Source organism: Talpa occidentalis, unplaced genomic scaffold (assembly GCF_014898055.3).
Source record: "Talpa occidentalis isolate TD23 unplaced genomic scaffold, MPIMG_talOcc4v2.1 talOcc4.12, whole genome shotgun sequence".
NCBI lineage: Eukaryota > Metazoa > Chordata > Mammalia > Eulipotyphla > Talpidae > Talpa > Talpa occidentalis.
The window spans coordinates 37,794,950-37,822,763 of NW_023601212.1; the positions used below are offsets into that span (position 1 = coordinate 37,794,950).

General features: G+C 39.4%; 1 protein-coding gene across 2 annotated transcripts; it reads right to left on the bottom strand.

Moving 5' to 3' along the window:
* Positions 1-401: 401 nt before the first annotated feature.
* Positions 402-26,729, bottom strand: CFAP300 (cilia and flagella associated protein 300). Of its 2 annotated transcripts, XM_037505724.2 has the most exons (7): positions 26,575-26,729; positions 26,304-26,385; positions 18,816-18,891; positions 11,278-11,444; positions 7,263-7,435; positions 2,779-2,845; positions 1,240-1,414 (listed from the first exon to the last, which is right to left on the bottom strand). In XM_037505724.2, the coding sequence occupies exons 1-7, from the start codon at positions 26,682-26,684 to the stop codon at positions 1,280-1,282; spliced, it is 810 nt and encodes a 269-aa protein (XP_037361621.1). In that variant the 5' UTR covers positions 26,685-26,729; the 3' UTR covers positions 1,240-1,279. The 2 variants fall into 2 exon arrangements, with proteins under 2 accessions (XP_037361622.1, XP_037361621.1); XM_037505725.2 differs by lacking the exon at positions 2,779-2,845 and having other exon boundaries at positions 402-1,414.
* Between the last annotated feature and the right edge of the window lie 1,085 nt (positions 26,730-27,814).

Below are 27,814 nucleotides of genomic sequence, written 5' to 3' on the forward strand. Positions count from 1 at the left end.
ATTCATTGCTGTATCTGCAGTGCCTCGAAAGTGTCTAACACATACTAGGCAATCAATCAACCTTTGAGAATGTATTTCAGATTGAGAACGTATTTCAGATTGAGAACATATTTCAGATTGAGAATGTATTTCAGATTGACTGAAATACACTGCTGAGGGGAGCAGTGGGTGAGACAGGAGAGGTCTGCTGTGCCATGTGGGTAGCTCCCTGGCCAGAGAACGAACTCAGAGGCTGTGGATAGCTTCACAGTGTACAGGCTTAACCCCTTGGGCCACCAGGGAGGCCTGAGCATGTTAGTTCTTAATTTGATGTTTTTTATATGATGTTTTAAAAAGCTATGGATATTATGAACATATTTGGAAAGCATTCTTTCAACATTTAATGTGCCAAGACACTGTTTTAAGTATTAGAAATAAAACAAACTCTCCTGAGTTCTAAATCCAAACTGCCAGCTGCCTTCCAGATAAATCCACAAGTTCAAGTCCAACATTAACATCCTTATCCCTACAACAGAGAAACATGCATTCCTCTCTTGCCTCTCTGAAAAGACTCCACATTTCTGTAGTTCTCTACCACCTATTATACTCATTTTAAGAATCTAATGAGGGGACAGTATTAAAAGACTCTGCACGTTACCCTTCTGCCAACTTAATATCATCAGGACAATTTTCTCTCTGTACACATGTTAACATGTAGCTCTTATACTAGCTGAGGGGAAGCTGCAGTTTTAATTTATTACGTGATAGAAGAGTTTATACTTACTTCCAGAACATCATTTTTTTATTGAAGATTTTAAGTGGAACAAATGAAGCAAAGGAATATTCTTTTACAGGCCTAGAAATGTCAGTCATTATGCAATGAAGAATTGTAATTAAAACTCAAATTTAAAAAGTTAATAATTCATATTAGGTAGAGAGGTTTAGTTTTCTACCATAATTTCAATTGAGAATGAATTAGCTTCTAAACTCAAATACATGGAAAATTAAGGACTCCTTGACTCTTTGTGCAACAAATATGAATTATACTTTGAGTTCTTTGTAATTTTCTGTAAAAATTCCACAGCTGTATTGGTATAGACTGCATTTGGGATGGAATTTTTCCTGTGTTAGTGTTCCAGACAAATTTCAAGACAGCCATCTTGGTATTGGTTTTCTTATGTTCTAAGAGATTCCTTACATGTTATTTGAATTAACTTGCAAAGTCAATGTCTTTCTATGAACTAGCAGTAAAATTTAAAAACTGGTAAATAAAAAAACAGTAAATAAACAATCTGGAAAACTACTGTTGAGACATTTCCCCCACCCCATAGCTATGGTATAAAACATGAAGGTAGCGCTTGATAGGGTCCACAATGAAGTAAGAAAATGTCTGTTCATGGCTGGTTGTTGAAGGGTAGCACACACCCACAGAATCCTGAAAAAGACAAACCTCAGTTATTTCATATCCAACTGCATTCAATACTAATTAAATATTTAACTATTATTCATTACATAAACTGGCAGTTAACTAGTATTGTGAAATATTTATTTTTTTAAATATTTATTTATGCATACAAGAACAGGGATACAGGCCAGAGATGCCGGGGCAGGGCGGGGGGATTGAGAGGATTCACCAGAGACAGCGAGGAGCAGAACAGCCAGACTGACTGTAATACACTGCTGAGGGGAGCAGCGGGCAAGACAGGAGAGGTCTGCTCCGCCATGTGGGTTGCTCCCTGGCTGGCCGGGGATCGAACTCATGTTGTAAAGGCTGTGGATTGCTTCATAATAGTGCAGTGCTCCCTTGTGTCACCAGGGAGGCCCGTGAAATATTTATTAACAGCACAGTTGACTATGCTAACAATACGTATGTCCCATACACACATGCATAATTCTTAACTTTAAGGATTAATAGCCAGGGGCCTCCCTGTGGTGCTGGGGTTGGAGTCTCAGGGCTGTCAAGCTACCTCCAGCACTGCAGTATGAGTTCAGTCCCAGTCAGAGAGCTAACCCACATGGTTCAGCAGACCTTTCCTGTCTCATCTGCTACTCCCCTCAGCAGTGCATTTCAGTGGATCTGCCTGTTCTGCTCCCCGCTCTGTCTCTGGTGACTCTTCTCACCCCATGCGCCTCTGGCCTGCACCCCAGCTCTTGTATGCATAAATAAATAAAAATAAATCTTAAAAAAAAAAGAATTTATAGTCTAGAGGTAAATTTCATCTTTTGGGAAAGTGCTTTTAGAGTACAAATATTGCAAAAATTTCTATTTTTCAATATTCTTCTGGCTCAGCTTTCTTTTAGAACACGGTCCACAGGCATTACAGGGTAAGGACTGCTTTTATTTATAATTGTGCCCTCATCTGGCACAGCAGCTTATACACTGTAGCTATTCAACAATGTTAAATGATTGAAGATACTTAGAAACTGCTTTATATGTACTAATAATTTTTGTATGATGCTAAAATTCATGTCTCAGATGCTGTGACATAAAAGCATTTCTGGCATTTTTAGCTATTTGCCCTGTAAAGTATGATTTGACAAAGAGAACTCTGTTCCAGTCAAGTCACAAACTAACATCAATAAGGACTATTCCTAGATACAGAGGGCAGAAAGGAAGCTGGAGAGTTCATATTGTTCTCCAAATAAAAACATGTCCTATTAACATTTAATTATAACAAAAAACTAAACATAATCTTTTTTCCTAGTCATAACATCATCCTGGTTTTAACTCCATTTGTAAGAACCATTTTAATAACATGTAATTGAATCAATTAGTTGTACATTTCCCTCAACACTTACATAGGCTGTAACTTTAAAGACAGAAGAGGTAATTTGTATTTTCTTGGTTTGAGGATTCTTTCGAACACTAAAAGAGGGGAGGAAAAAGGGTATGCTTTATATATATCAAGCATTAGTGTGATACATTTATAATATTGATCCTTTTTAGTGTGCAGGTTCTTATTCAAATATAATATGAAAATATATAATACCCAACTAAGTGGTTTATAATAGCATCTATAGTTTCATCCAAGGATAGAGCAAGTTCACCTGAATTGAAATTGCATAAAATTGAATTTTATAGTTAGTAGGTTTGAGGTCAGTCTGAGATTCAGAAGATGAAAGATTCCCAGGCCAGAGACAGTGACTGGAAAAACTGGAATTGGTAAATTACAGATTGAAGTACAGACAGCTTTAAAGGATAGATAAGGATAGTAAACTAAAGAAGTAAACAACCTAAACAGAAATGCCTATTCTGCTACTGACTTACCTTATATTGGGCAAGATTAACCTTTCTGAACCTCAATTTTCTCATACGTAAGCTGGGCAAAATATGGTTCCTTTTAGGACTATATGAGAATAAGTAGAATAAAGTACATGAAAATTGTTTTCTAAATTATGATTGCTAAATTATATCATATTAAGAATCATTTTCTGGGTCTTCCTGGTGGTGATATCAAGCTATCACCAGCTACTGAGGCCTGAGTTCAATCCCTGGCCAGGGAGCTAACCCACATGGCGCAGCAGACCTCTCCTGTAGATATCAGTCGAGCTGCCTGTTCTGCTTCCTACTCTGTCTCTGGTGAATCCTCTCACCACCCCAACCCCCACACCTCTGGCCTGCACCGCAGTTCTTGTATGCATAAATAAGTAAAAATAAATCTTTTTAAAAAAAGAACTGCAGTAAGTCATTAGGAGTTCAGGTAGTCAGTAACTTATTCTCCAGGTAACCATGGTTTTTAAGGATGCTAGACCATAATTTTCATATAGTTCTCTCAAAAAGTGTGATTATATTAATGGTTTAGAAAGTAATATGAATGTTTTCTTACTTGTATCATTGTGATAATTTGTGAGGCTATATTCCTATGTTGATTCTAAACACAATGGTATACAGACTATTCTAGGTAACTCTGCTCATCTTAAGAAATAAAGATCCCATTCTTAATTAGCATCAGATGCCATAATCTGAACTTCTTAGTTCAGATCATAAAATTTCACATGTGGAGCAGATATGTAGTTGGGAAATCTCTCCAAAAACATTGACAAGAGCATGTGTTTAATGTCTAAAAGAGAAAAGACACAGGCACCATTATTAACCATATAACTGTTTCTGCATGGACATTTTTGAAATGGAATGAAATGATCATTTGTTAAAAAAAAAAAGGTACTAAAATACTGCTTACCTGATCTAAAGGAACTGTAATCATTGAAAAGACATTTTCCAAAATATTTAAATGATATATTTTACAGGACATATTAATGGATGAAGGAGAAAATATTTTAGGGATATTTAGGAATATATTTAGGAATTTACGTAAGGGCTGGACTCCCTTCCTAGAATGGATTAGTGTTTATAAAGGCTAATCTGCTACATACTGTCAAGCAGCAACCACTGCACATATAGGTAGAAAGACAGCAGACATTTTTCAAAAGCATAGAAAAACACCCAAAATTCAAGTGAGTGAATAGAAAAAAAATATCCTTCATTAGGTCGGCAAGGACAAACGATTTGACAGGATATGTCGTTGAGAATTCTGAGAAATTAATGATGATTCTTCAAGTTCAGACTATGTTTCCTCTACTTGTATATTCCTCCATAAATATTACATTGATGCACCCTTTATCTTCACCTCTATATGCCATAACCTTAATCAAACGACACAGCATAGGATTCAAATCAGCATGACTAGTATTAGAAAAAACATGAATAGTGCTTGCGATAAGCAGAGCAATACCACTCTTAAGGAAGAGGAGTCACATTAAATACCTTCAGTTGCTTTGTGCTGGCACCTAACTCATCTTAACCAAATATTGAAGTTGCTTTGGAAAGCCAAATTAATATCCCCCTCCATTCAGCAAAGAAATCATCAGCATGCCTGAGCTTGGATTATAATGTTCTCAAGGAAGAAACCTGCTGTTGGACCTCCCCTGGTGTCGCAGCAGTTGAGCACTGGGCTGCGAAGCTGCCCGCAGCCTCTGCAGCGCCGGTTCGATCCCCAGCCACCAGCCAGGGTTCCACATGGCACGCAGACCTCTCTTGCCGTCCACTGCTCCCCTCAGCAGTGTGTTTCGTCAGTCTGCCTGCTCTGTTCCCAGCTCTGGCTCTGGTGAATTCTCTCACCCTCCCACGCTTCTGACTGTACCCAGTGCTTGTATAAATCAATCAATCAATCAATCAATCTTTAAAAAAAAAAAGGAACCTGCTGTAACTAGGCTGATTCCCTGTGGCCTCCCATAATGGCACCTGTGATGCAGTCCCCTCCCACCCAGCAACTGACCCCTCTCTTGGCTGGCCACTCATTCCATCAAGACTCTCTGACTGTTCACACCCACATAGGAACAACCTCCTCTTGCGAACTTGCAGGGTGTTTACTATAGTACAAAGAGCTGCTAACATTTGATTATATGATTTTACTTAAAAAAGACTGAGAACAATTGTGAATAATTACTATTATCTAATATGCTGGTTTGTTGCAATTTCCTGAGGGTTGAAACCTTAAAGTCTCTTCAAAGCTTGGCAGAATTCTGTACACAGTATTAACACTCACTGGTCACCTGCAGAAGTGATTCTATGAACATCATTCCCATTCTTTCTGTAAGATGTCATGCATTTTGGCTACTCATTTTATGAGTGGCCATCACTCTCTAAATAATATTTTTCTTAGCACCCAAGAAGTGTAGAAGAGAATCACAGGTGAGAATCAGTGAAGGGAATGTTGAGGTAAACACCAGTGTCTTTAATGTTTAGGGTCTCAAGTTATTTCTATCAAATATCTCCAACAGAATCTCCTTCTCCACAGCATGATAGTGAGGAATTCTACAGGTTCATGTGGCTGATGAGGCACAGCACTCTGTTTGGTGATGCACACGTACTTGCATGTCTGTGTGTGTGTGTGTGTGTGTGTGTGTGTGGGAGGGAGGTATATGGAAGAGGATTTACAAGAAGTGCTAGAAGCAGTATTGTCAGTTCTCATAAGCTGTGAATGATTAGCACAAAAAATGCTTGATGTAGGCATGTGTATGGTTTTTCTGAAATTGTTTCTATGAAACATTATGGAATGATACCGAGAACTGAGGTGTTGAGTATAAAGTAACAATCAAAGGTCTGATAAAGCTAATTCTGTTGTTTTCCTTAGAATAAAACTTTATAACAAAACCCTGGGATCCCATGCTTTCTCTTGTCCCTTTACAAAGATGATCCAATACCTTCATCATTGAAAAGTCCAACCAAAGAATGTCCACTTCAGTAAAATTAAAAGTATACATATGAGACTTGTAAACTTTTTATCCTCACTTGATCTTCAAAAAAAAAAAAAAAAATTGATAGTGAAATACCTGAAACAAACCATATAGCTTTGGGATTAATGTGAAAAGTAAAGGTTGCATCTAGATGACAATTCTCTCATCTCTTTAGAACATTTGCAATATTTGTTTTTACTACTAGTTAAGCAAATTAAACTATCCTGAGGGATCTCATGTTCCTTGAGATTTAAAGTCAGTCTATGGAAAAAAGGAGACCAGGAAGGTGGCAGCTGCTAACAGGAGACAGAGTAGGTCACAGGTCTGAAACAAGCAGCAGAGGCAGATGAAGAACGAGGTGACCGAGTGTTAGGAGGAAAGGATTTTCTGAGCTAATTCCATACAGGCTTTGTGGACTCCACCCCTACTCCAGACCAAAGCCATCAGGACACAGGGAAAGACAAATCCTGTCACCACCAAAGGGAAGGTGGCAGGGACCTGAGGGTGGAGTTAAGCAGCCAGGGTTGGTATAAAAAACCAAACACGTGGGCCTTGGGGGGGCTCGCTTTCTCGCTCGCCTCCTGGCTTCAAGGCTTCTGGCTTGCGGCCAGCTCTCAGAGTACGATTTGGGATTCCGGATCGGTGGATAGGGTAGGACGCATTTAAAACTTTGTCTCCCACTTTTCTCCCTGAGTTGTACATTTCCTCATTTGCCCTTCCCTTGTAAATAAACCTTTTATTAACCTTTGGTGTGTGCCTGCAGTAGAGTATTGATAACTCCTTTTAAGCGCGCGGGTGAGGACCCACAATCAGGCAACCTGTTTTGTATTGGGGCTACCCTATAACACGGGGACTAAATGAAGGCCAGGAAATCTAGAAACTTTCTAGCCTGGAAGAGAAAGAGGCAGCTCTGAAAAGGGGTCCTCTGGGCTCTTAACACACTTCCGTTGATAACATGAGCACCAACAGATGCTGGGTAATCCCATCATAGTTAAATAAGAACTGTATTAACCAGTCACATACACAAGGTAATCTAGCAACAATACCTCACTAGATCCTTATAGATAAGTTTTGCAGTTTCCAGGTAGGGATTAAGCACATCTTCATATTGACAAAGGGCTCCACCAAGGCAAAGATGCTTGAAAAGACAAAACAGGAACTCTTCTCTCTCTGGTTGGCTGAAGATTTCATATTTTTCTGAGTCTTCCACTAATAAAACCTATGTAAGATGAAAAAACTCTTCTTAGTGTAACAAAGTTTGAGGTTTTAATTTTTATGTTTTTAAAAGGCTCATTTTTTATATTTAAAAATAATCTTAGACCTATGTTAAGAAGCAATCCTGAGATACCAGAGTGATCTGCTAGACCTGCTCTTATTTTCCCTCCATTTCATCACTGGGTACTGACATTAAATGAAGAGAATGGGTCTAAATCTAACTCTATTCTTGGTTTTTTTTTTGTTCTATTAATAGTTTATACTTTTGTAATTGTGTTCGTTCTACTGAAATTTTAATGTATAGTCACCTTGAATTTTACTTGGAAACAAGGGAGCATAAGTAGGTGGAGAAACTGCTTCACTCCATTTTGTAAGCCCTCCCACCTCACAGTGTTTGGACCACTCTCTTTCTTGTTCCCTGAGGAAGTCCATCTTGAACTACTTAGGGAACTGGAGCCTCGCAACCACCTCCCTTTCTTTCCCACATTCTCCTAATAACATGACCTTACACTTCACCAATCTACAGTGACTCTTGCTCTCTTGAGATCTTGCTACCTCTTTCCTAGTTTGACTAGGAGGATGCAAATGACTTCCGCATGCCACTGGGCACTGCAGACAACTGACTGATTTGTTGCTGGTGGCGGTGATGAGCAGGCCATGAATGTACACTCTAATATAACTGTTAGTGAATTGTTTATACCCCGCGTACTTTAAAAAGAATGAACAATAAAATATAGATACACAGAGTAAGATAAAAATTATAAAAGGAAAAAAGTTGTAACCAAGAAATAAGGCAGCAAGAGAGGGTTCACACAATAAGGAATTTCAGAAGGAGCAAAGCTATAAAAATTAAGACAACACTTAACACTACCACACAGGTGAAGGAGGGAAATATGAGTTATACAACAGCCTAATTGCAAAAAGTACACTTAATTAGGAAATTTAATGCAGGTTAACATTTCATATGCCTCAATCTCAAATGAAAAGTCATCCCAAGGTCATTATGTAAGAGATATTTTTAAAAAAATAATGAATTCTATGGTAGATACTGTTTACTTGTAGTGACTTGATGAAAGTCAAAGTTATATATATTATTACTGCTCTCTGGAAGTGCCACCTGTAACACCTGAGACTCTTCCTCCCTTCCACTCCTCCTACCATCTCATCATCTCCCCTCCCACCCCCACCCCAGAAGAAACTCTGTGATACTGAAGCCCAGTTTTGCAGCTACCTGAAGATCTGGCTTAATACAAAAGGGTGACTAAAGCCCTTAGGAATGAATAGCTAACACATTCCTTCCTTGAGCATGCTCATGTGCTGAATTGATTAGGCTTAGCAATCTTAAAACTACCTACCTTAACTGAAAAAGATTAGGAATGAATGTTAAAGTAGTAGCTTTCTCCAACCCTCTCCCCATCTATTCATGTATAGATTTGTAGACTGGGAGAGCAGTCTGCAAGGGTTAAAGGCAAGATTTCTGAGTGCAGTCAGGAAGGCCTGATTATCAGCACTAACACTGCACCAGGCGCCAATAGAATCTGTTGCTGCACAATAGGGGGCCCTTTTCAGTTCAGGCTAAGGCTGGAAATTATTTTTTCAGTCAGAAAGCAACCAAGTTAAAACCCTCCCTGTTGCTGCAAAGTGGCAATGAACAGAAGAGCAAAACATACAGGCAAATGGAAAAAAACCAGGGCAGCTCAGCACTTCCTGAATAGAGGTGCTCTTGGAGCAATAAATAACTCTGACAGCAGCAGGAGTTCTGCGGAGTACTCTGCTGAAGCAAATCCTCCTCAAAACAAGTCTATTAATGAGGCTCTCTTTGTAGAAGGGACAGTGAAAGCTCAGAAATGAGGGATAAGGGCCAATTTAGATCTGAGCTCAGTGACAGAAAGGAGAGCTGAGATTAAATAGCTCCTGAAAGGAGGGGAACTCAGACTATACCAGAAACTTTCTAAATGTTCGATTCCAATCTTGGAGAAGGAATAGAAATTACTATCAGATCCCCGCTGACCATTATTTATATTATCTTGTGTTACACAGAAATATACTTCACTTAACTAAAGAGCAAGTCATATATAGTCTCATCCACTGTGTGAGTTTGATTGCTCTCAATTTTCTTCTTCTGTTTTCTTCTTAAACTAAGAGCACCTTTATGTATTATCTAAGTGTAGAACAACACATAGTCTGAGCCTGGTTGGATCCCTCCTGGTCTACAGACAAGATTTCTGTGTCCAGAACGGTGCCTCAGTCACTTCCCTAATTTATTCTTATCTGAACTTGAAATATGTAAGATTTGTCCATCTCCTTTCTCTCAATGTACAATGGTATCAAATAGTACAGTAGCTATTAATATTATTGAAAGTTTAGTAAGTACCAGGTATTGTGCTAAGTACTTCAAATGCATCCACTCATAATTCTTATATTGTGTCTATTTTATAAATGAAGAAACTGAAGCTTGTACCACAATTATTAAAGTGGCAGGGCCTGAATTTAAACCTATTTGACACCAAAGTCCCCATTTTTTGCCATTTTATACTCTTTCTTAATTAAACTAATGATCATAATACTATACTTCACTATAACAGCATTTCACACTTTTTTAAAAAAGCATATTAAATGCATTTTTTTTTTCCATTTCTCAAGGAAGGTAGAATGGGTCTTTTAATCTCTAGGTTGTACAGATAAGATCTTATTTTTTTAAAAAGATTTATTTATTTATACAAGACCAGGGTATAGGCCAGAGGTGCGGGAGAGTGAGAAGATTCACCGGAGACAGAGCGGGGAGCAGAACAGGCAGACTGACAAAATTTACTGCTGAGGGGAACAGCAGGCGAGATAGGAGAGGTCTGCCACGCCATGTGGGACTCTTGCCGGCCAGCCGGGATCGAACCCACGCTGTAGAGGCTGCGGACAGCTTCACAGTGTGGCGCTCAACTGCCTGTGCCACCAGGAGGCCCTACAGATAAGATCTTGAGACTCAAAATAATCAATGATTTGCCAAAAGTTTGGTATTATCTCATAAACAATAAATGAAGAATTAGATAAATAATTGTGTCTTTTGATTCCTAGTTCAGTATACCTCTCACTAACACAAAAATTACTGAGTAAATTAAATGGCTATGATCTCAGCACTGAGATTAAAACATTCTTTTACTCCAGGGATGTTTTTAAATATTCATTTGATTGGACATGTAATGATAAACATTTTTTTTTCCCTCCACCAAACCACCAGTGCCCATACCCCATGTGCCTCCCTCCTCGACTCCCCCCACTTTTTACCCTATTCTCTCTGATAACCATTATCTTCTTTTTGCCAAGTTCAAATTTTTAATGCTTTTATTGAGTGAAACCGTCCAAATAATGGTAAACTTAACATAGTACATATAGATGTTGAGCCATAATGATGTACCTCTGAAACGTGTATTTTATAAGTTACTTCAATAAAAAAAATATAGAAAAAATTTCATTTGATATGTTAAAAGCCCCACCTTGAAGAAAAACAGCCATTACTTAGAAATGCCAGAGTTCTTCCACTAGCACCTAGTTATCTTGGCCTCATAGCCCTGAGATGCATTTCCTGTGTATTGTACCATGTTGAACAGAGCCACGCCCCGGCCTCTGCCCTTAGGTGTCACAGCACCTGGTTGAGGACTTGGGAAAAATGTGAATATCAAAGTAAAAGTACCATTCAAGAAGAAATCCACTGATGTAATGACTACTACTGACACAAATAAGTACTGATTTATTGATTAGAGGCATTTTATGGACTTTAGCTTGGTAAACCTTTTGACCTTAAGATTTCCTGAAACCAAATTCTACTGTGAAAAATTTAAATTCTGTACTTACTTTTCGTAATTCATCTGAAATAAGAAAAGGATCACAATAGGAGTCTAGACATTTAACGATATGTCCATTGTCTCGCACAATACCTTCATCATATAATCGATTAAAAAATGACATTGAAAGCTGTGTGCAAGGCACATTTATAGCTTCGATTTTTTTCACTTCAGTTCCTGAAAAGATATTTTATAGAGATATAGAAATTAATTTAGTATTCCTAATTATTTCTAAAGCAAATATCACTATGAAGGGATTCTAAAAGTAACCAAATAAAACATGTTTTGACACAGTTAATGACACATTAGTTTTTATTTTGTAGCTTATTCATGTTTATCAAGCATTAAAACTTGATAAAATCTCACCATTTTAGGCATAGATTTAACATATGTAAAGTAGAAAATGCTTGAAAATGAACTATATTTTTTTGTGTGGTAGGAGGTTCCTGGATCAGTTTTAATGCATATATCAGAATTGCCATAAAGCATGGGAATTGCCTTATATAATTTTGGATTTGTATTATGCTTAATGCTTTATAATTCACATCACAAATATTTTTACTAAAGTAATGGGTATTTCTAAAGTTCTTAAAGATGTCTTGAAAAAGTTCTCCTCCATTAAGAATTTCTCCCTTGTGAACGCATTTATATTGCTATTACCAAAAAAAAAAAAAAAGTTTTCTAAGGCAAGGTAAATTTCAGACCAGACCCCAAAAGTGTTATTAAAAGTTTGGAATTGAGAAATTTAAAATTATGGTGGTTTGTCCATTTTTATCTTGTAGCTCTAGTTCTCCCCCACTTTTACCTCTTTCTTGCATCCCACAGTTGTTTCCTGAATGTGTCTTCCAGAGATGGATTTTGTTACCAAAACTTTCATTAAATTATAAAAATACATAGAGTGAATATTTCTATTATTCTCTCAGTGAATCACTTAGTCAACTTCTCTTTTATACACCCACTTATACATCCAGACACTCACTCATATACGGAGGTGTAGTGTTCTTTTGTACAGAGTAAGAGGGAGACTCTGACTTCTAGGGGTGGGACACACAATGGAATACTCTTGGTGCATCACCTCTTTAAGAAATTTGCTGGATATTTGGCTAAGAAGGAGCTTGAGCTTGAGAACAGCAATGCTGGAGATTATTTACTTCCTTGCTCTGATGACCACCAACAGTGCTGCTAGGACCTGTTACTCTCATTTTGATCCTGAGTTGGGCTAGTGCAGAGACAAGGATTCCTGGAACTAGGAACTGTGTATATCTCAGTCATTTCAAAAGCCATGCTGCTAAGAACAACTCCTTTTGTTTCAGAGGCAAAATCCTCTGGAGGATTAAAGTAAAACAAAGATCAGAGAAAAGGTCTGAGCACCATTGGAAGATCAAAAAACAAGAGCAGGGTAGAGCCAGTGTTCAAGGATGGGCTGGTGGCCACAGGATGAAGGGCTGACATTAGGCAACATGTCATTTTATAAATGGACCTGATTTCTGATTTGGGGAGTGGCAGGAGTATTTGGAGGGTGAGAAAAGGTCATTAAGTCCAACCCACTTAATTTGAGGCATGGAAATAGCACTTGCTATGGATTGAACTGTGTCCCTCTGAAGTCTATATATTGAAGCTCTAACTCCAAGTGTGATGATCTTTGGAGCTAGGGCCTTTAGTCAGCAATTCTGGTTAGATGAGGTCATGGTGTTATAGAGCAACCCACGATATTAAAACGGGTTCCTGGCTGTGGGTCCTCACCCGCACACTTTAAAGGGACTTATGAATACTCTACTACACACACACACAAAAGGTTAATAAAACGTTTATTTACAAGAGAAAAGGAAATAAAGAAAATGTACAACTCAGGGAGAAAATAGGGAAATAAAGTCTTTAATGCGTCCTACCTGATCCGACGACCTGGAAACCCAAAGTCACTCTCAGAGCTGGCCGGACGCTGCGAGCTGGCGGAGAGCCAAAATGGGGGATCCCCAAAGCCCATGTGTCTGCCTTTTATATCCACCTGGCTGTTTAACCCCACCCTCAGGTCCCAGCCACCTTCCCTTTGGTGATAATGGGATTTGGAGTTCCCAGTGTCTTTGACTTTGACCTAGGGTGGGGGTGGAGTCCACAAAGCCTATATGGAATTAGCTTTGGGACATCCTTTTCCCCCTAACAATGGGTAGGGCTGGAACTTCAATATATGAATAACAAAGGGACACAATTCAGTCCATAGCATTCCATCCTGATCCTACAAAGTTCATGTCCTTTTCACATACAAAATACATTTATTCTATCCCAGCAGTCCCCAAAGTTTAATTCATTCCAGCATCAACTCTAAAGTCTAAGGTCCAAAATCTCAGTAAATATCTAGATCATACTGGTGACACTTCATCCTGAAGCAAAATACCTTTGCAGCTGTGAAAACTGTAGAACCAGACAGGTTATCTACTTCTAAAACACAGTGGTGACCAGGCATAGGAGACATTTCTACTCCAAAAGCAAGAAATTGGAAAGAAGGGGTGATGGTCTCAAGCAAGACCAAAATTCAGCAAGGCAAATTCCATTACATTTTAAACATTAAGGATAATCCTCTTCATATATGGGGGAAAAAAGAACCCTCATATACTGTTAGATGGGAACATAAACTGATCCAGCCCCTCTGGTGGTTTCTCAAAATATTAAAAACAGATCTACCATATTAAAAACAGTTCTAGGAGCAATTCCACTCCTAGGTATCCATCCAAAGAGTGCAAAATCACTAATTCAAAGGGATATATGCATTCTATATTCATTGCAGCACTATTTATAATACCCAAGTTATATATAAAACCTATATACCCATCAACAGAACAGTGCATTAGAGGATGTGGTGATACACACACACACACACACACACACACACACACACACAATAGAATACTATTTGGCAATAAAAAAAGAAAAGAGGAACTCTTGTCATTTGTGACATGGATGGAACTAGAGAAGATTATAGCTAAGCAAAATAAGTCAGAAGGAGAAAGACAAATATCTGGTGACTTACTTATATGCAGAATATAGAGAAACAAAACAAAGGACAGATTAAATAAAATCAAAACAAACCCTATAAGTCTGACTATAGAACTGAGGCTACCAGAAGAGGGGAAGGGAAGGGAATAAAGGGGGATGGTGACCCACTGGACAATGGTAGAGGATTATGGGTGCTTTGTTGGTAAGTAGGGTGTGGTAAAAGACATCTGAAGAGGTGTGAACCTATTCCTTTAAATCATATACACTGTTGTAAACCAATGTTAACTCAAGAAAAAAAAAGATACAATTAAAAAAAAAAAAAGGATCCTCCTTTTGGTTTCAAGCTATGCCTTCCAGTGGGGTGGTGGTCCTCCAGTTCTGCTCCCAAGGGTCAGGGTGGCCCTGCCCATAAGGCTTTAGCCAGACACCATCTACCAAGCTGAAACTGAGAGGGAGATCTTCTGAGGCCTCCTTCTCTTGTGGAAGAACACTCATGTTTTCAAGCGAGTGGCCGAATGCCCTGCTTCTAGAGGATCTAAGAAGTCTGACAGCTGCCTTTGTTTACTCTGCTTTTTTCTGTTCTCTTTAGTTCACCCAGTAGAGTCTTGGCTGGTACAATCCCATCTCTATTCCTGGCTTCTGTTGAAATGGATGATTAAGTTCCTGAGTTGCTACACCCAGGATCTCTTATCAAATATCAAATGGTGGCTCAGCCACACCCTTAGAGCTCTCTTTGGAACAAGATTTCACTTTTTGCACTAGAAATAGGCTGAGAATTTTTTATTTTTTTAAAATTTTGTAGGTTTTTTTTTTTTTTTTTTAAAGATTTATGCATACAAGAGCTGGGGTGCAGGCCAGAGGAGCTGGGGAGTGAGAGGATTCACCAGAGATAGAGTGGGGAGCAGAATGGGCAGATTGACTGAAATACACTGCTGAGGGGAGAAGCGGGTGAGACAGGTGAGATGTGCTGCTCCATGTGGGTCATCTCCTGGGCGGTGGATTGAACTTGTGTTGCAGTGGCTACAGATATCTTCATAGTGCTGAGACTTAACCCCTTGCGCCACCAGGGAGACCCCTCAGAATTTTTAAAAACTTTATGTTCTTATCCTTTTTTCTTAAGAATTCCTTCTTCAATTCTCCTCCCTCTTTTCATATTTTCTTACAAGCAGTCAGGAGGAATCAAGCTGTTCATCCAACACTTTGGTTAGCAATCTCCCAGTTAAACATGCAAATTTTCTATTTTACAAAATACTACAGCCAAGTTCTCTACCATTCTACAGCAAGGATGGCCTTTCCCCCAGTTTCCACATGTGCCTCATTTCCATCTGTGATCTCACCAAAATCAACCCTAACAGCCACAGTTCTAGCATGTACCTCAAAACTCTTTCAGTCTACCCCATTACACTTTCAAAGACACTTGCACATTTTTTGGTACTTGTTACTGCAGCATTCCATTTCTTAGTACCAAAATATGCATTAGTTGCTAAGGCAAAAAGTTCATGGAATAGTTCATTTAAACAGCTATCTACTTCTCATAGTTATGGAGCTGGGAAGTCGAGGATCAAGGTGATGGCTGATTCAGTTCCTGGTGAGGATTCTTTTCCTGGCCTGTATATGGACGGCTGTCTTCTGGAGCATCCACACATGGTGGAGAGCTCAGCTATCTGATCCTCTGCTTATAAGTGCACTAGTACCATCCTGAGGGGCTCTCAAGACCTCATCTAAACTAATTATCTACCAAAGGCCTCATCTCTAAATACCATCAAATTGGGGCTAAATGGGGGAGGGGTGGACACAATTCAATCTGCAGCATACTATGTTCTATGTAAGAATTTGGTGGAATTCTGTCTCCAGCACTATAATATTAGCATGGCTAAGATTATGGAGAGAGCTGAGAAGGCACTGTTTCCCTCTTTTATACTAGCATTGTAATACACTGTATGTCCCCTTTTTCTTTGGTGCTTTTCTGGCAACCCCATCAATGTGGCAGTGGCAGAGGCAGTTGGTGTAATGAGTGCCAACGTCTTGAATTTTGGAATCTCAACACCACCTGGCCAACTGTGTAAAATGAGAGGCAGCAATTCCTGACTCTAATTTCTCAACTCTGAAACAGGAATATATAAAAATAACTCTCAAAGTTATTTTTGTGACTTAAGACAGGGAATGTACCTAACACCCTTAGCTGAGCACATAGGGAGCCTTGTTTTATGTTAGCCTCAAAGGGTGGGCAGAGTGTCTGTGTTGGTAGGAAGGAGATAAGGAAGCTGGTTGAGAGGAGGAACAGCACCATCAATCAGCAACATGGGCAGCATGGCCAGTAGGAAATAATGTTCTGTCGTCACGATGTTTAAAACTAGTTCACTTGCTAGAAGAATGTCTTTTTTCTCTCATTTAAAAAAGCTGTTTCTTTTGCTTATTAAGGCCCCCAGGAAAATTAAGAGATAAGATAGCGATTACGTGGAAAATGAAGAAAAGCAAGAAAGAGGAGGTTAAAAACTAGCAAACAAAAAAATACTAGCAATCTACTAGAAACTTCAAAAATGGAATGCTACCTCTCCACCCTATTTTCAGAGTACCGCTAATTGGTTCTGTCAGGCACATGTGGAATTTCAGAACTTCTCTTTCTTAAAAATTAGAAAGAGACGGTATTATTTTGGGAAGTATGTACCAATATGTGATACATGGCTCTGCTTAGTTCCTTTTGAAGATTTAAAATTGGTAAATATATTTGCACAGTTTAACTTCGTAAGCAGTCTGAAGATCACACTGTACCAGCATTTCACTCTATAAATTTTGTAGTGGCCTTTAGCCAACAGCAATAAAATCTGACCTACAAAGTCTACAGCATCATGAACTATTTGTAATCTTGTTCTTGACTAATATGTTAAGTTTTTGAGTATGTAAGTCTACTAGAGTTCCAAGAAAATGCAATTAAGAATTTAAGAAAACAACCCCATGTCATTTGAAATCAACTTGCATTTTCTTGAGCACAAATCCACATTACTATCCAGATTCTTCTAAATGGAATCATTTTTCTATAGTTAAGGGCCTCTGCTAAAATGTAATATACAGTGTTCATGCTTTTGTTTTCAAAATAATCTATTAACTGTGATTTTTTCCTTGACTTGAATTTAAGAGATATAAGTTTTATTGAGTGTTTGGGTAATCTTCTTAAAATTAGCCGTATTTCAAAGTACTATGAAAATATTATCTATATAAAGTGCTCCTCTTGAGAATTTAAGACACTCTCCTCTACGATTTAATTATTTAATTATCCCTGGTTTTTACCTTCTGTGGTTTCAGTTACTCAAGATTTGAAAATATTAGACGTAGGGCCTCCCTGGTGGCACAGGGGTTAAATTTTCAGCACTATGAAGCTATTGCCAGCCACTGCAGCATGAGTTCCACCCTACCCAAGGAGCTAACCCACACTTGCTGCAGCAGACTTCTCCTGTCTTGCCTGCTGCTCCCCTCAGCAGTGTATTTCAGTCAGTCTATCTGTTCTGCTTCCCATCTGTCTCTGGTGAATCTTCTCACCCCCCAACACCTCTGGCCTGTACCTCAGCTCTTGTATGCATAAATAAATAAAAATATATCTTTTAAAAAAAGAAAATATTAGACACAATAAAAACTCTGAGGGAGATCATATTCATGTAACTTTTATTATAGTCTACTGTTATAATTGTTCTATTTTACTTACTATTAGTTGCTGTTGATAATATTACTGTGCCTAGTTTATAAATAAAACTTCATCATAGGTAAGTGTATCTAAGAGAAAACATAGACTAGCCAGGGTTCTGCGATTTCAAGTATCCCCTAGGGGTGGCATCTTCACTGATCCTTTTGCTGATCCTTTTGCTGACTACAGGTGACTACTCTTCTCCTCTTGTTCCCATTGCTATGGCAGCATCCATAACACACTGGTGCACATATTTTATTTTGACATGACACTGAGTTCACAGAGTAGGTTTGCTCTCATGCATCTTAATGTTCTCTGCATGTGGCAAAGCCCACGGAAGATGCATAATAAATTTTACCAAATGAATGGAGAGAGAAGAACTGCTTTGAGTGTTAAGCCAAGAAAGTGCAGAGTCAACATCTCGGAGAAAGATGCAGGATAGCCTGGCACAAATGATCTTGATGTTATCAAACAAATGAGACATTATTTGTCAATTTGTGTTTATGTGTGTGTGTGTGTGTATGTATATAAATATATATATATAATTTTTTGCATAGAAGAACTAGGGTGTAGGTCAGAGGTACAGGGAAGGTGACAGGATTCATTAGAGACAGAGTGGGGAACAGAACAGGCAGATCTACGGAAATATACTGCTAAGGGGTGCAGTGAGTGAGACAGGAGAGGTCTGTTAGGCCATTGTGGGTTAGCTCCCTGGCGGGAAATTGAACTCAGACCACAGAAGTGATAGCGCTGAGTCTTAACCCCTAGGCCACCAGGGAGGCCCCCAATTTGTATTATAAGAATGAGAACTTCTGAGGCAACCTTTTGTTGTAACAGCAATAAAGTCAACTGAGTAGATGAAAATAAATTTTATTTACCTAATGTAATCCACTGTCCAGGAGAATCTGAAAGTAACTTCAAATTGGGAATAACATTCGGATCTTTGAAAAAAGCCTAAAATACAAATTTGAGGGGAATAAATTAGATACATTATTATAAACTATAATATTAACATCTAAAATTAACTCCCGTAAAATTGCAATTCAAATCAGGCAAGGACCACTTCAAATTGGTAAAATGTCTAATTAAGAATTTTTTTTTAAAGATTTATTTATGCATACAAGAGCTGGGGTACAGGTCAGAGATGCAGGGGGTGAGAGGATCCACCAGAGACAGAGTGGGGAACAGAACAGGCAGACTGACTGAAATACACTGCTGAGGGGAGCAGTGGGCGAGACAGGAGAGGTCTGCCTCGCTATGTGGGTTTCTCCCTGGACGGCCAGAGATCGCACTCGTGCTGTAGAGGCTGTGGGATTGCTTCACAGTGCAATGCTTAACCCCTTGTGCCACCAGGGAGGCCCTAATTAAGAAATTTTTGACAAAGAAATGTTATCATCTAACTGGAACAGTTGAACAACAATATATGTTCAAGTACAGATATCTTGGGGACATAAAAATAATGATTTAGAGTGAAAAATAGAAGGTTTTATATGAAGTTTAAAAATTTTGTTTTCCTTCAATCCTGTTTTCCCAGTTGTCTTAGTAATCACTACTAAATCTGAAGCTAAAGTAATCATAATTTAATTCTATCCATGGGGGCACAGAGAAAAGTGATAATTTGACTTCACAAACATGAACGTTTTCCATATAGCAAAAGGAAATAAGGTAGTTAAGAGTTTTAGTTTCAACCATCAACAGCAGACTCTGGCTGAAAAGATCAGAATTTATCAAAGATATCTCTAGCATTCCATGTAATTTTCAGGAGGTGGAGAGAATGAGGCTAAAGGGTAAGCCCTAATCCACAATCATCTGAGAAGATGCCCCACTGAGGACACAGTCAGCTTTGTATTGCCCCCACCAAGTGCTGAAGGAGCCTCCCCTGTGCCTTCACCAAAGCCACTGCTGTGCCAGGACTGCCCTACTGAATGCTGGACACCTCTGCTTCCACCTCTGGCGATGACGTGAGTTCTGTATGCAACTCCTTACATTGCTCACTCCTTACGTAGTCCTACACCAATAAATCTGATTGGTAGACCTAATTCCAGGTTTACACTCGGAGTGCAAAAGAGGCAAGTGTTTTGGATTCCACTAGGTACTTCCTGAAGGGTAGAAATTACCCCCAAAGCACATGTATGTTTAAAAAGTGCAGGGTAATTAGAAATTATGATGAGCAATAAAAGAAAAGAAAAATACTAGATGGAAAGAAATATTTGCAACAAATATGATTTATAAGGTGGGGAAGGGATGGCTGACATCTCCAATGGTTAAAAAAAAAGTCCAATTGTAGAAAACACTGACAACCCGATTTAAAGAAGGGCAAAGGATACAAATACTATATAAAAAATACAAACAGCCAATAAACCCACAGTAAGATGCTTAACTTCAAGAGCAGTAAGAGAACTGAAAATAAAAACCACAAGGTACCATGTTTATCCACTACACTGACAAAATTTAAAAGGACTGTAATTTCTAATGAACATATCAGAAAACATGCATTCTCACAAACTGCTGGTAGGTACGACTCGTACGACTCTTTACAATATTTTGAGGAAGTAAATAGTTATTATCTTGAACATTAAAAATATGTGTGTCTTATGATCCAACACATTCCAATGTGGTATCTGTTCTACAGAAATGAAACTATCAGGCTTCGAGGTTTCTGTATAAGGGATTTTTTTACAGTATCGTTTGTAGTGTCAAAACCTGAAACAGCTCCAATGTCTATCAACGATCGTTGAATAAAATACAGAACTTCTATACTACATGGTATGCAGTTATTGAAGAGAAAACATTAGAATAAAGCATAGCTCCGTAAGAGTAGGGCCTTGTTTTTCTTACTCACTGCTATATCCCCAGGGCCTACAACAGGCCCTGACACAGAACAGTTACTCAATAAACATCTGCTGTATGAAGTCTGAAGGAAAACCATAAATATTTTGAGTAGAAAAATTGTCTATATAAGAAAAAAAGTGATGCATATTAAAAAAAAAAAACCCAAAATTAAACCTCCATGCTCTTATGATCAGGAGAGATTAGTGAGTTAAATGGGGCCTTATAGGTCAAGTGAAGAATTCTGATTTTGATCTAAGATTGATCTAGATTGACCCATATTTTGATCTAAGGGTAATAGGAAGACATTAAATAGATTTAAGAAGAGGAAGAATGTGGTTAGAGTAATACTTTTTTAGAGCCATTCCCGACTTTGGCTGCAGTGTACAGAATGAATTGAAGGGCTATAAAGATACTGGTTAGAGGCAAGATACTGCTGTAATCCAGGTATCTGCAATTCTCATCATTTGAGGTGGTAACAAGTAGGGAGGAAGAAAAGTGTATGGATTCAATAGATCTTTAGGAGGGGACAAAGGGAGAAGGAATACAAGATGACTTCTGAAATTTTTGCACAAAAAAACCCCAGACAGAATGAATGTCATTTAATGAGAAAGGTAAAGAGGACCCAGGTGTGTGGAGTAAAGACAAATACATTCAACAATTATTTGTGAATGTCTACATTATTCTAAGATAAATTCCCTGTTTCTACTGGTGGAGGATAAAGTTAAATACTTTGCTCAATTACCAAGAAATGTTTTTCCTAAAACCATTCTTCAGGAAAAAAAGTTGCCTTATAAATTTACTGTCTTTTAAATTTGGGTGTTGGTGCAATTATTTTATGTGATAGTACATTCTGAAGAAACATATGAAGTTAAAAGAACAGGAAAAGAGAAAATTTAATTCAGATTTAGTAATTATTCCTGGGGTGTTGTCAACTTACAACTACATTTCATATGTCACTATAAATTGAAGTAAGCTAAGTACCCTGTAGTGAATTGATCTGGGCCAACAGAATTAAGTCTTCAGAAAGACCCTTCAAATAAAGCAGTAAAATGGTTGTTATTGAAATTACAATTACACACCTTGAGAATAAACTTAAAAAAAAATAGTCCTAATGTATGCAAAGGGTATTTTGGGTTTATTATAGACTTTCTAGTGAGACATTAAGAAGGAATTCTCTATCTCAAGTAACTTTAGGAAAGGTAATATGCTTTGGAAAAATATCAGATGACTTATAACAATGTCAAAATGATTGTAAAGATTTTAATAAACTTATTTCACAAAATGTGAGTGTAAAAGGCATTCCTAAATCAATGTGTTATTTTAAATAACATGTAGTTTAAAATGTATGTCTAGTATATACCACACACTTGAAATATAGTTAGATACTTGACTATAAAATCTATCTGGTAGGCTGCTGGTTTCTGATCCCATTATCAATTCTCCTTCGTCCTTAAAGATTACAAAGTGCTCATATAAAAGTCTGCTCTCTGCAGAGGATCTAAATAAGCATTTAATTAAAGACACACAGATGGTCAACAAACACGTGAAAACACACTCTTCATCATTTATCATTAGGGAAATGCAAATCAAAACCACAATGAGATTTCATCTGATACCAGTTAGAATGGCTATTATCAAAAAGTCAAGAAACAGTAAGTACTGGTGAAAATGTAGGAAAAAAGGGACTCTTGGGCACTGTTTTTGATAATGCAAACTGGTGCAACCACTATGGAAAAACAGTATGGAGGCCCCTCAAAAATTTAAAAATGAAACTACCATATGATCCAGTAATCCCACTTCTGGGTATTTATCCAAAGAACATGAAAACACTAACTTGAAAAAAACATATGCACCCCTATGTTCATTGCAACACTATTTACAGTAACTAAGGTATGGACGTGAACTCAGTGTCTGACAATGGATGAATGAATGGAATAAGATGTGGTATGTAAACACAATGGAACACTACTCAGCCACAAAAAAGATAAAATCTTGCTTGCCATCTGTGACAAGATGAATAGACCTTGAGGGGTATGCTAAGTGAAATGTCAGGAGGAGAAAAACAAATACTATATGATTTTACTCATTTGTAGAGTAAAAGGAGGTGGGGAGTAAACAGATGGAACAAAAACAAACAGACTCTGACTACAGGATGCCGGTTACCAGAGGGAAAGAAGGGAAGAGAGAATAGGGAGAGGGAACTAATTGGTTAGCAGTAGATTGTGACTATACATTTAGGTATGGTAGAATATACAGTTGCTGAGGTGAGAAATTGTGCACTTGAAACCTATAGTGTTGTAAACTAATGTTGCCTCAATTAAGAAAGTCTGCCTTTCCTATCTTCGTATTTGAAGTATGGCCATGAGATGTATAAGAAGTGTGGAAGTGTCATGTGGACTTTCAGGAAAGCTCTGTAAAACTCCCCCGTTAAGATGGAAGAATCCCCTCATTATCTGTAGTCCCATGGTAAGGATGCCAACACTGTGTAAGCTCAGACGATGAGACTCCAAGATACTATTCCTAAAATTGGACCCATTTTCTTGTTTATTCTTTTTTTTTTAAAAGATTTATTTTTATTTATGCATACAAGAAGTGGGATGGAAGCCAGAGGTAAAGGGGGGGGGTGAGAGGATTCACTAGAGACAGAGTGGGGAGCAGAACAAGCAGATCTACTAAAATACACTGCTGAGGGGAGCAGTAGGTGAGACAGGAGAGGTCTGCTGCGCCATGTGGGTAGCTCCCTGGCCGGGGATAAAACTCAGGCCATAGTGGCTGGCAATAGCTTAATATTGCTGAGACTTTAATCCCTGTTCCACCAGGGAGGTCCCCTTGCTTATTCTTTTGCATCTTCTATGTGTTTAATATCATCTGCCATTCCGGTCAACAAGTCAGAGACATGCCCCCCACCCCTTACTCTCTACATCTTATCAGTCCAAGAAGAAGAAAAAAATAAACACATCTTATCAGTCTGTATGAACTCCTTTCTTCTAAGCATCTCTGCAGGCCTTTGAGGACTTTACTACATATTGTCTGGAGGACAAGTTTTCAGTTTTGACTCACTGCTTCCAGACTCAGTCCTAACAATCCACCCCCCTGATACTTCTGCCAGGGAGAGTTTCATTATTTTAAATTTTACTGTCTTGCTGAAAAGCTTTCAGTGACTCCATGAGCTACCTTCAGTCAGAGCTAGATGACACCCAAACTCCTCTGCATAGCACAAAAAGTATGAAATATCATCCCACTAGGAGATCCAGTGTTATGCCCACATAAGTCTACCTAACAAAATCCTACTTACCCTTCAGGACCTAGCTCAAGTGGCCTGTCTTCTATGAGCCTCCTCTGACCACCTTAGACAAGAACACTTTTTTCTTGTGCCATCATAGTACCTGTGCATGTGGTGTGCTATCATTTCTTTCTCTTCACAATGCAAGTTTTAGTGTTTTCCTCTTTAATTGTTCATTTGTACAGATGTAGGCACTAAAGAAATGTTTGCTGGGTGAATGCTTCCTTTCTTCTTCCGTCTATTTGCTTCCTCATAAGTGAACTTTTAGAACAATGTTTTTACTTTGAAGGGAAAATTAAAAATCTGGAATTCTGGCTTAAGCAATGTTCTTCGTTCAGTTTATGAATCTGATAGAATATACATGGAAGTTTGAGTAAAAAGAAAAAATCTACCACGAATATTTGAGAAATGTCACTAATGTCATTATCAGCAGCATTTCATCTTTTTTTTTTAAAAAAAGATTTATTTATTTATTTATACAAGCACTGGGTAGTCAGAAGCGCGGGAGGGTGAGAGAATTCACCAGAGCCAGAGAGGGGAGCAGAGCAGGCAGAAGGACCGAAGTACACTGCTGAGGGGAGCAGCGGGCGGCAGGAGAGGACTGCGTGCCATGTGGGACCCTCCTCCGGTGACCTGGGAGCAGCGGGGGATCAAACTGGCACTGCAGAGGCTGTGGGCAGCTTCGCAACCCAGCGCTCAACTGCTGCGCCACCGGGGAGGCCCAGCATTATTATCATTTAACCAATTAACTCTCTGTTTAGAATTAGTATCTCCCTAAAATTCATGTCCTTTCTAGAACCTCAAAAAAATGACCTGAGTTGGAAACAGAGTGGTCACAGATGTACTAGTTAAGATGAGGTTTTCTTGAAGAAAAGTGGGCCCTTAATTCCCTAAGACTGGGGTTCTCAAAAGAGAGAAAACATAGACAAATGAGGGTAGAGGCTCTGTGACTGTGGCAAGGGGTTTCTGCAATGGCCAGCCAAGGGATGCCAAGGACTACTGGCAGCCCACCAGAAGGTAGGAAGCAGTAAGGAGCATTCTCCTCCACAGGCCTCAGCGAACAAGAGTCCTGCTCACCTCGATTTCAGACTTGCCACCTCAGAACTTAAAACTGATGTTGGAAGTCACCCTGGTTGTGGTACTTGGCTACAGTAGCCCTGAGAAACAAGTGTATCCTCATGGTAAATATTTTGGTGTATTAATAATGTTAAGAAAACCCTGATAATCCTACTGCTCCTCCTTGTTCATTCCCTCTTCCTTCCTTCACTGAACTTAGCACTAGATGAAATGATCTGATTTATTTTATTGGCAGTCTTGCCATGGGCCTGGAAGACCCATGAAACAGGAACCTTGAAAGCCAGGTTCCTGTCTGGCTTGTTCTCCCTAGTATACCCAACACTTGACAAAATTCTGAGTACATGGTGGGCCCCTCAGGAAATGTTTGGGAAAGAGTGAATAAATAAACTGCCAACTATACACTAAAGTCAATGCCTGAGGCACAAGAAAGGTAAAGATTGTATCACAGACAAGAAGAGTTTTCCATATGATTAAGGAGGAAAAAAATAAAAACACACCAGGACTTAAAATAAAGTGACTAAATTTCAATGAACACACCAGCACTTGTATTTCAAGTGAGTTTTTCGGTTTACAAAACAGTTACCTCCAGTGGCTAAAAACTTATGTGTTATAATTCTTAAAACTTGTTTTGGAATTTTTTCCTTTGGAACTGTTGTTAGAGCCGGTTCTCACAAAGCAGATTTGATTTTGAAAACAACCAAAAATAAGCTGGAACTAACTCTAGTAAATAAAGCCGGGTAATATTAAAAAATGAGGTGTGCTACTTCAAAAAAAAAAAAAAGACGGATTTGGAGTGACCGTCCAAAATGAGAAGATTCTGTCAGGCAGGGCACTGAAAATGAGCTAAACAAAAAACACATTTATCACGATGCGATGAAACAAGGAAAAATGCTTTTCAAAATCTGTTGTTCGCCTGTGGCGGAGGGTTAGTGGTACTTTCGTAGTGGGCATGTTGTGGTAACATACATTTGAAGAGGTGTGAAGCTGTGCTGTACCCCTAAATCAAACAGAGTTGTAAACGAACGTTACCTTAATTGAAAAAAATTCTCATTGTACCTTTTATGATTCTTACACGCCAAAGAAAACGACGTCATTAAGGAATGGCGCGTTCACATGAATCTAGGAAAACTTAAAGGCAGCAGAGGCCCTGGGTACTCTCCGCCCTCATACCAACCATCACAAAATCATCCTTCCGATAGGTCTGAAACGTCTCGTCAAACCCGAAGGCCTGTGCCTGGATTCTGCCCAGCATGGACCTGAGGAACAGGAGGAAGCAGTCAGCTGGGGCCGGCACCCCGCGGGCGCACAGGCTACCGGGTCCGGCGCGGACTAGGCCCCGGGGCTCCACCCCGAGCGGCCCGGCCTCCCCGACGCCCCGTGCCCGCCCGGAGGCGCCTCCGCAGCCGCCCAGGCCCTGGGCGCCATTCCCGCCCGCGGCCCCTCACCACTGGCGGAGCCGGCTGCGGGTCTCCTTGCTGCTCAGAGACTGGAAGGGTCTCTGAGGCAGGAACCTGAAGTAGTAGCCGCCTAGATCCCCCGGCTCCCCTGCCGCCATCGCGGTCCGGGCCGCGCAGGACTGAGGCCGTTTCCATGGGGACGCGGCGGCCCGGCGGGCGGCGGCACGCCGAGGGGCGGGGCCTCGCGTCGAGGCCCCGGGAGTCGGGCGGCTGCGGCTCGGGGCCGCGGCGGAGGAGACTGGCCGTGGGGCTGGCGATCCCGCCGCCCGCCGCGCCCGGACGGCCGGGGGCGCCAGGAGTCGGGCACCAGGTTGCCACTAGGTTGCCACTAGGGTTGCCACTAGGTCCTTGCGGATGGCGACGCTTAATGGTGGTGGCTCCGCACGGGTTAATTTCCGCGTCTCAACTCTGGAATCTTGGCCTTGATGACGCAAACATTTCTGAAGAAAAACTTCATCTGAATTAATTAGTTCTATCTGTTTGGAAGACAAATGTCTACGTGACTACTTGGGAACAGTCTTTTATGATCTGGCTCACTTTTAAGTGTTACACCTGAAAACTAAAAAATGTTTTCCATAGTTAACTGCTGCACAGTATGTTGTTTAATAGAAACACGTATTATTTTCTATTGAACATTACCTTTTGTAAAAATCATTACCTTTTCTAGCCCTAGTTTTGGTGTGGGTTTTTTTTTTTTTTTTTTGTCTGATAGTGTATCTGGGCTTCAGAATGGGGAGATAGTTCTTTTCCACCCCTTGGCGAACTCCACTTCCTTTCCCCCTAGTGCTCAGGAACGAATCTTGATTATTCCTTAGCAACAGCAGCAGTAGAGGGACAGAGACAAACACTCCTACAAACTTAGTATTCAATTGCAGGCCTATCCCAGTTTACCCTTAGCTTTCCATTTTGAGGTTATTCTTGAAAACAGCTATGAACATTCCTTTGCATTTCTTCTGATCAAGGTTCGCAATCACTCCTGTAGGAAATACATCCAGAAATGGAGTTGCGCAGTCATAGGATATCAGTCCATCTGGTTTTCCTAGCTACTGCCACAAAGTTTTCCAAAGTCGATAAATTTACACCTCAACCAGCAATGCATGAGATTTCCAGTAGTTCTACTTTAAAACCAAGACATAGTATCATCAGTCTTTTTAAATTTCAGACATTCTGGTGAGACTGTATTAATTTCTTATTGTGATTTTGAATTTGTATTTTCTTGATAGTTAGT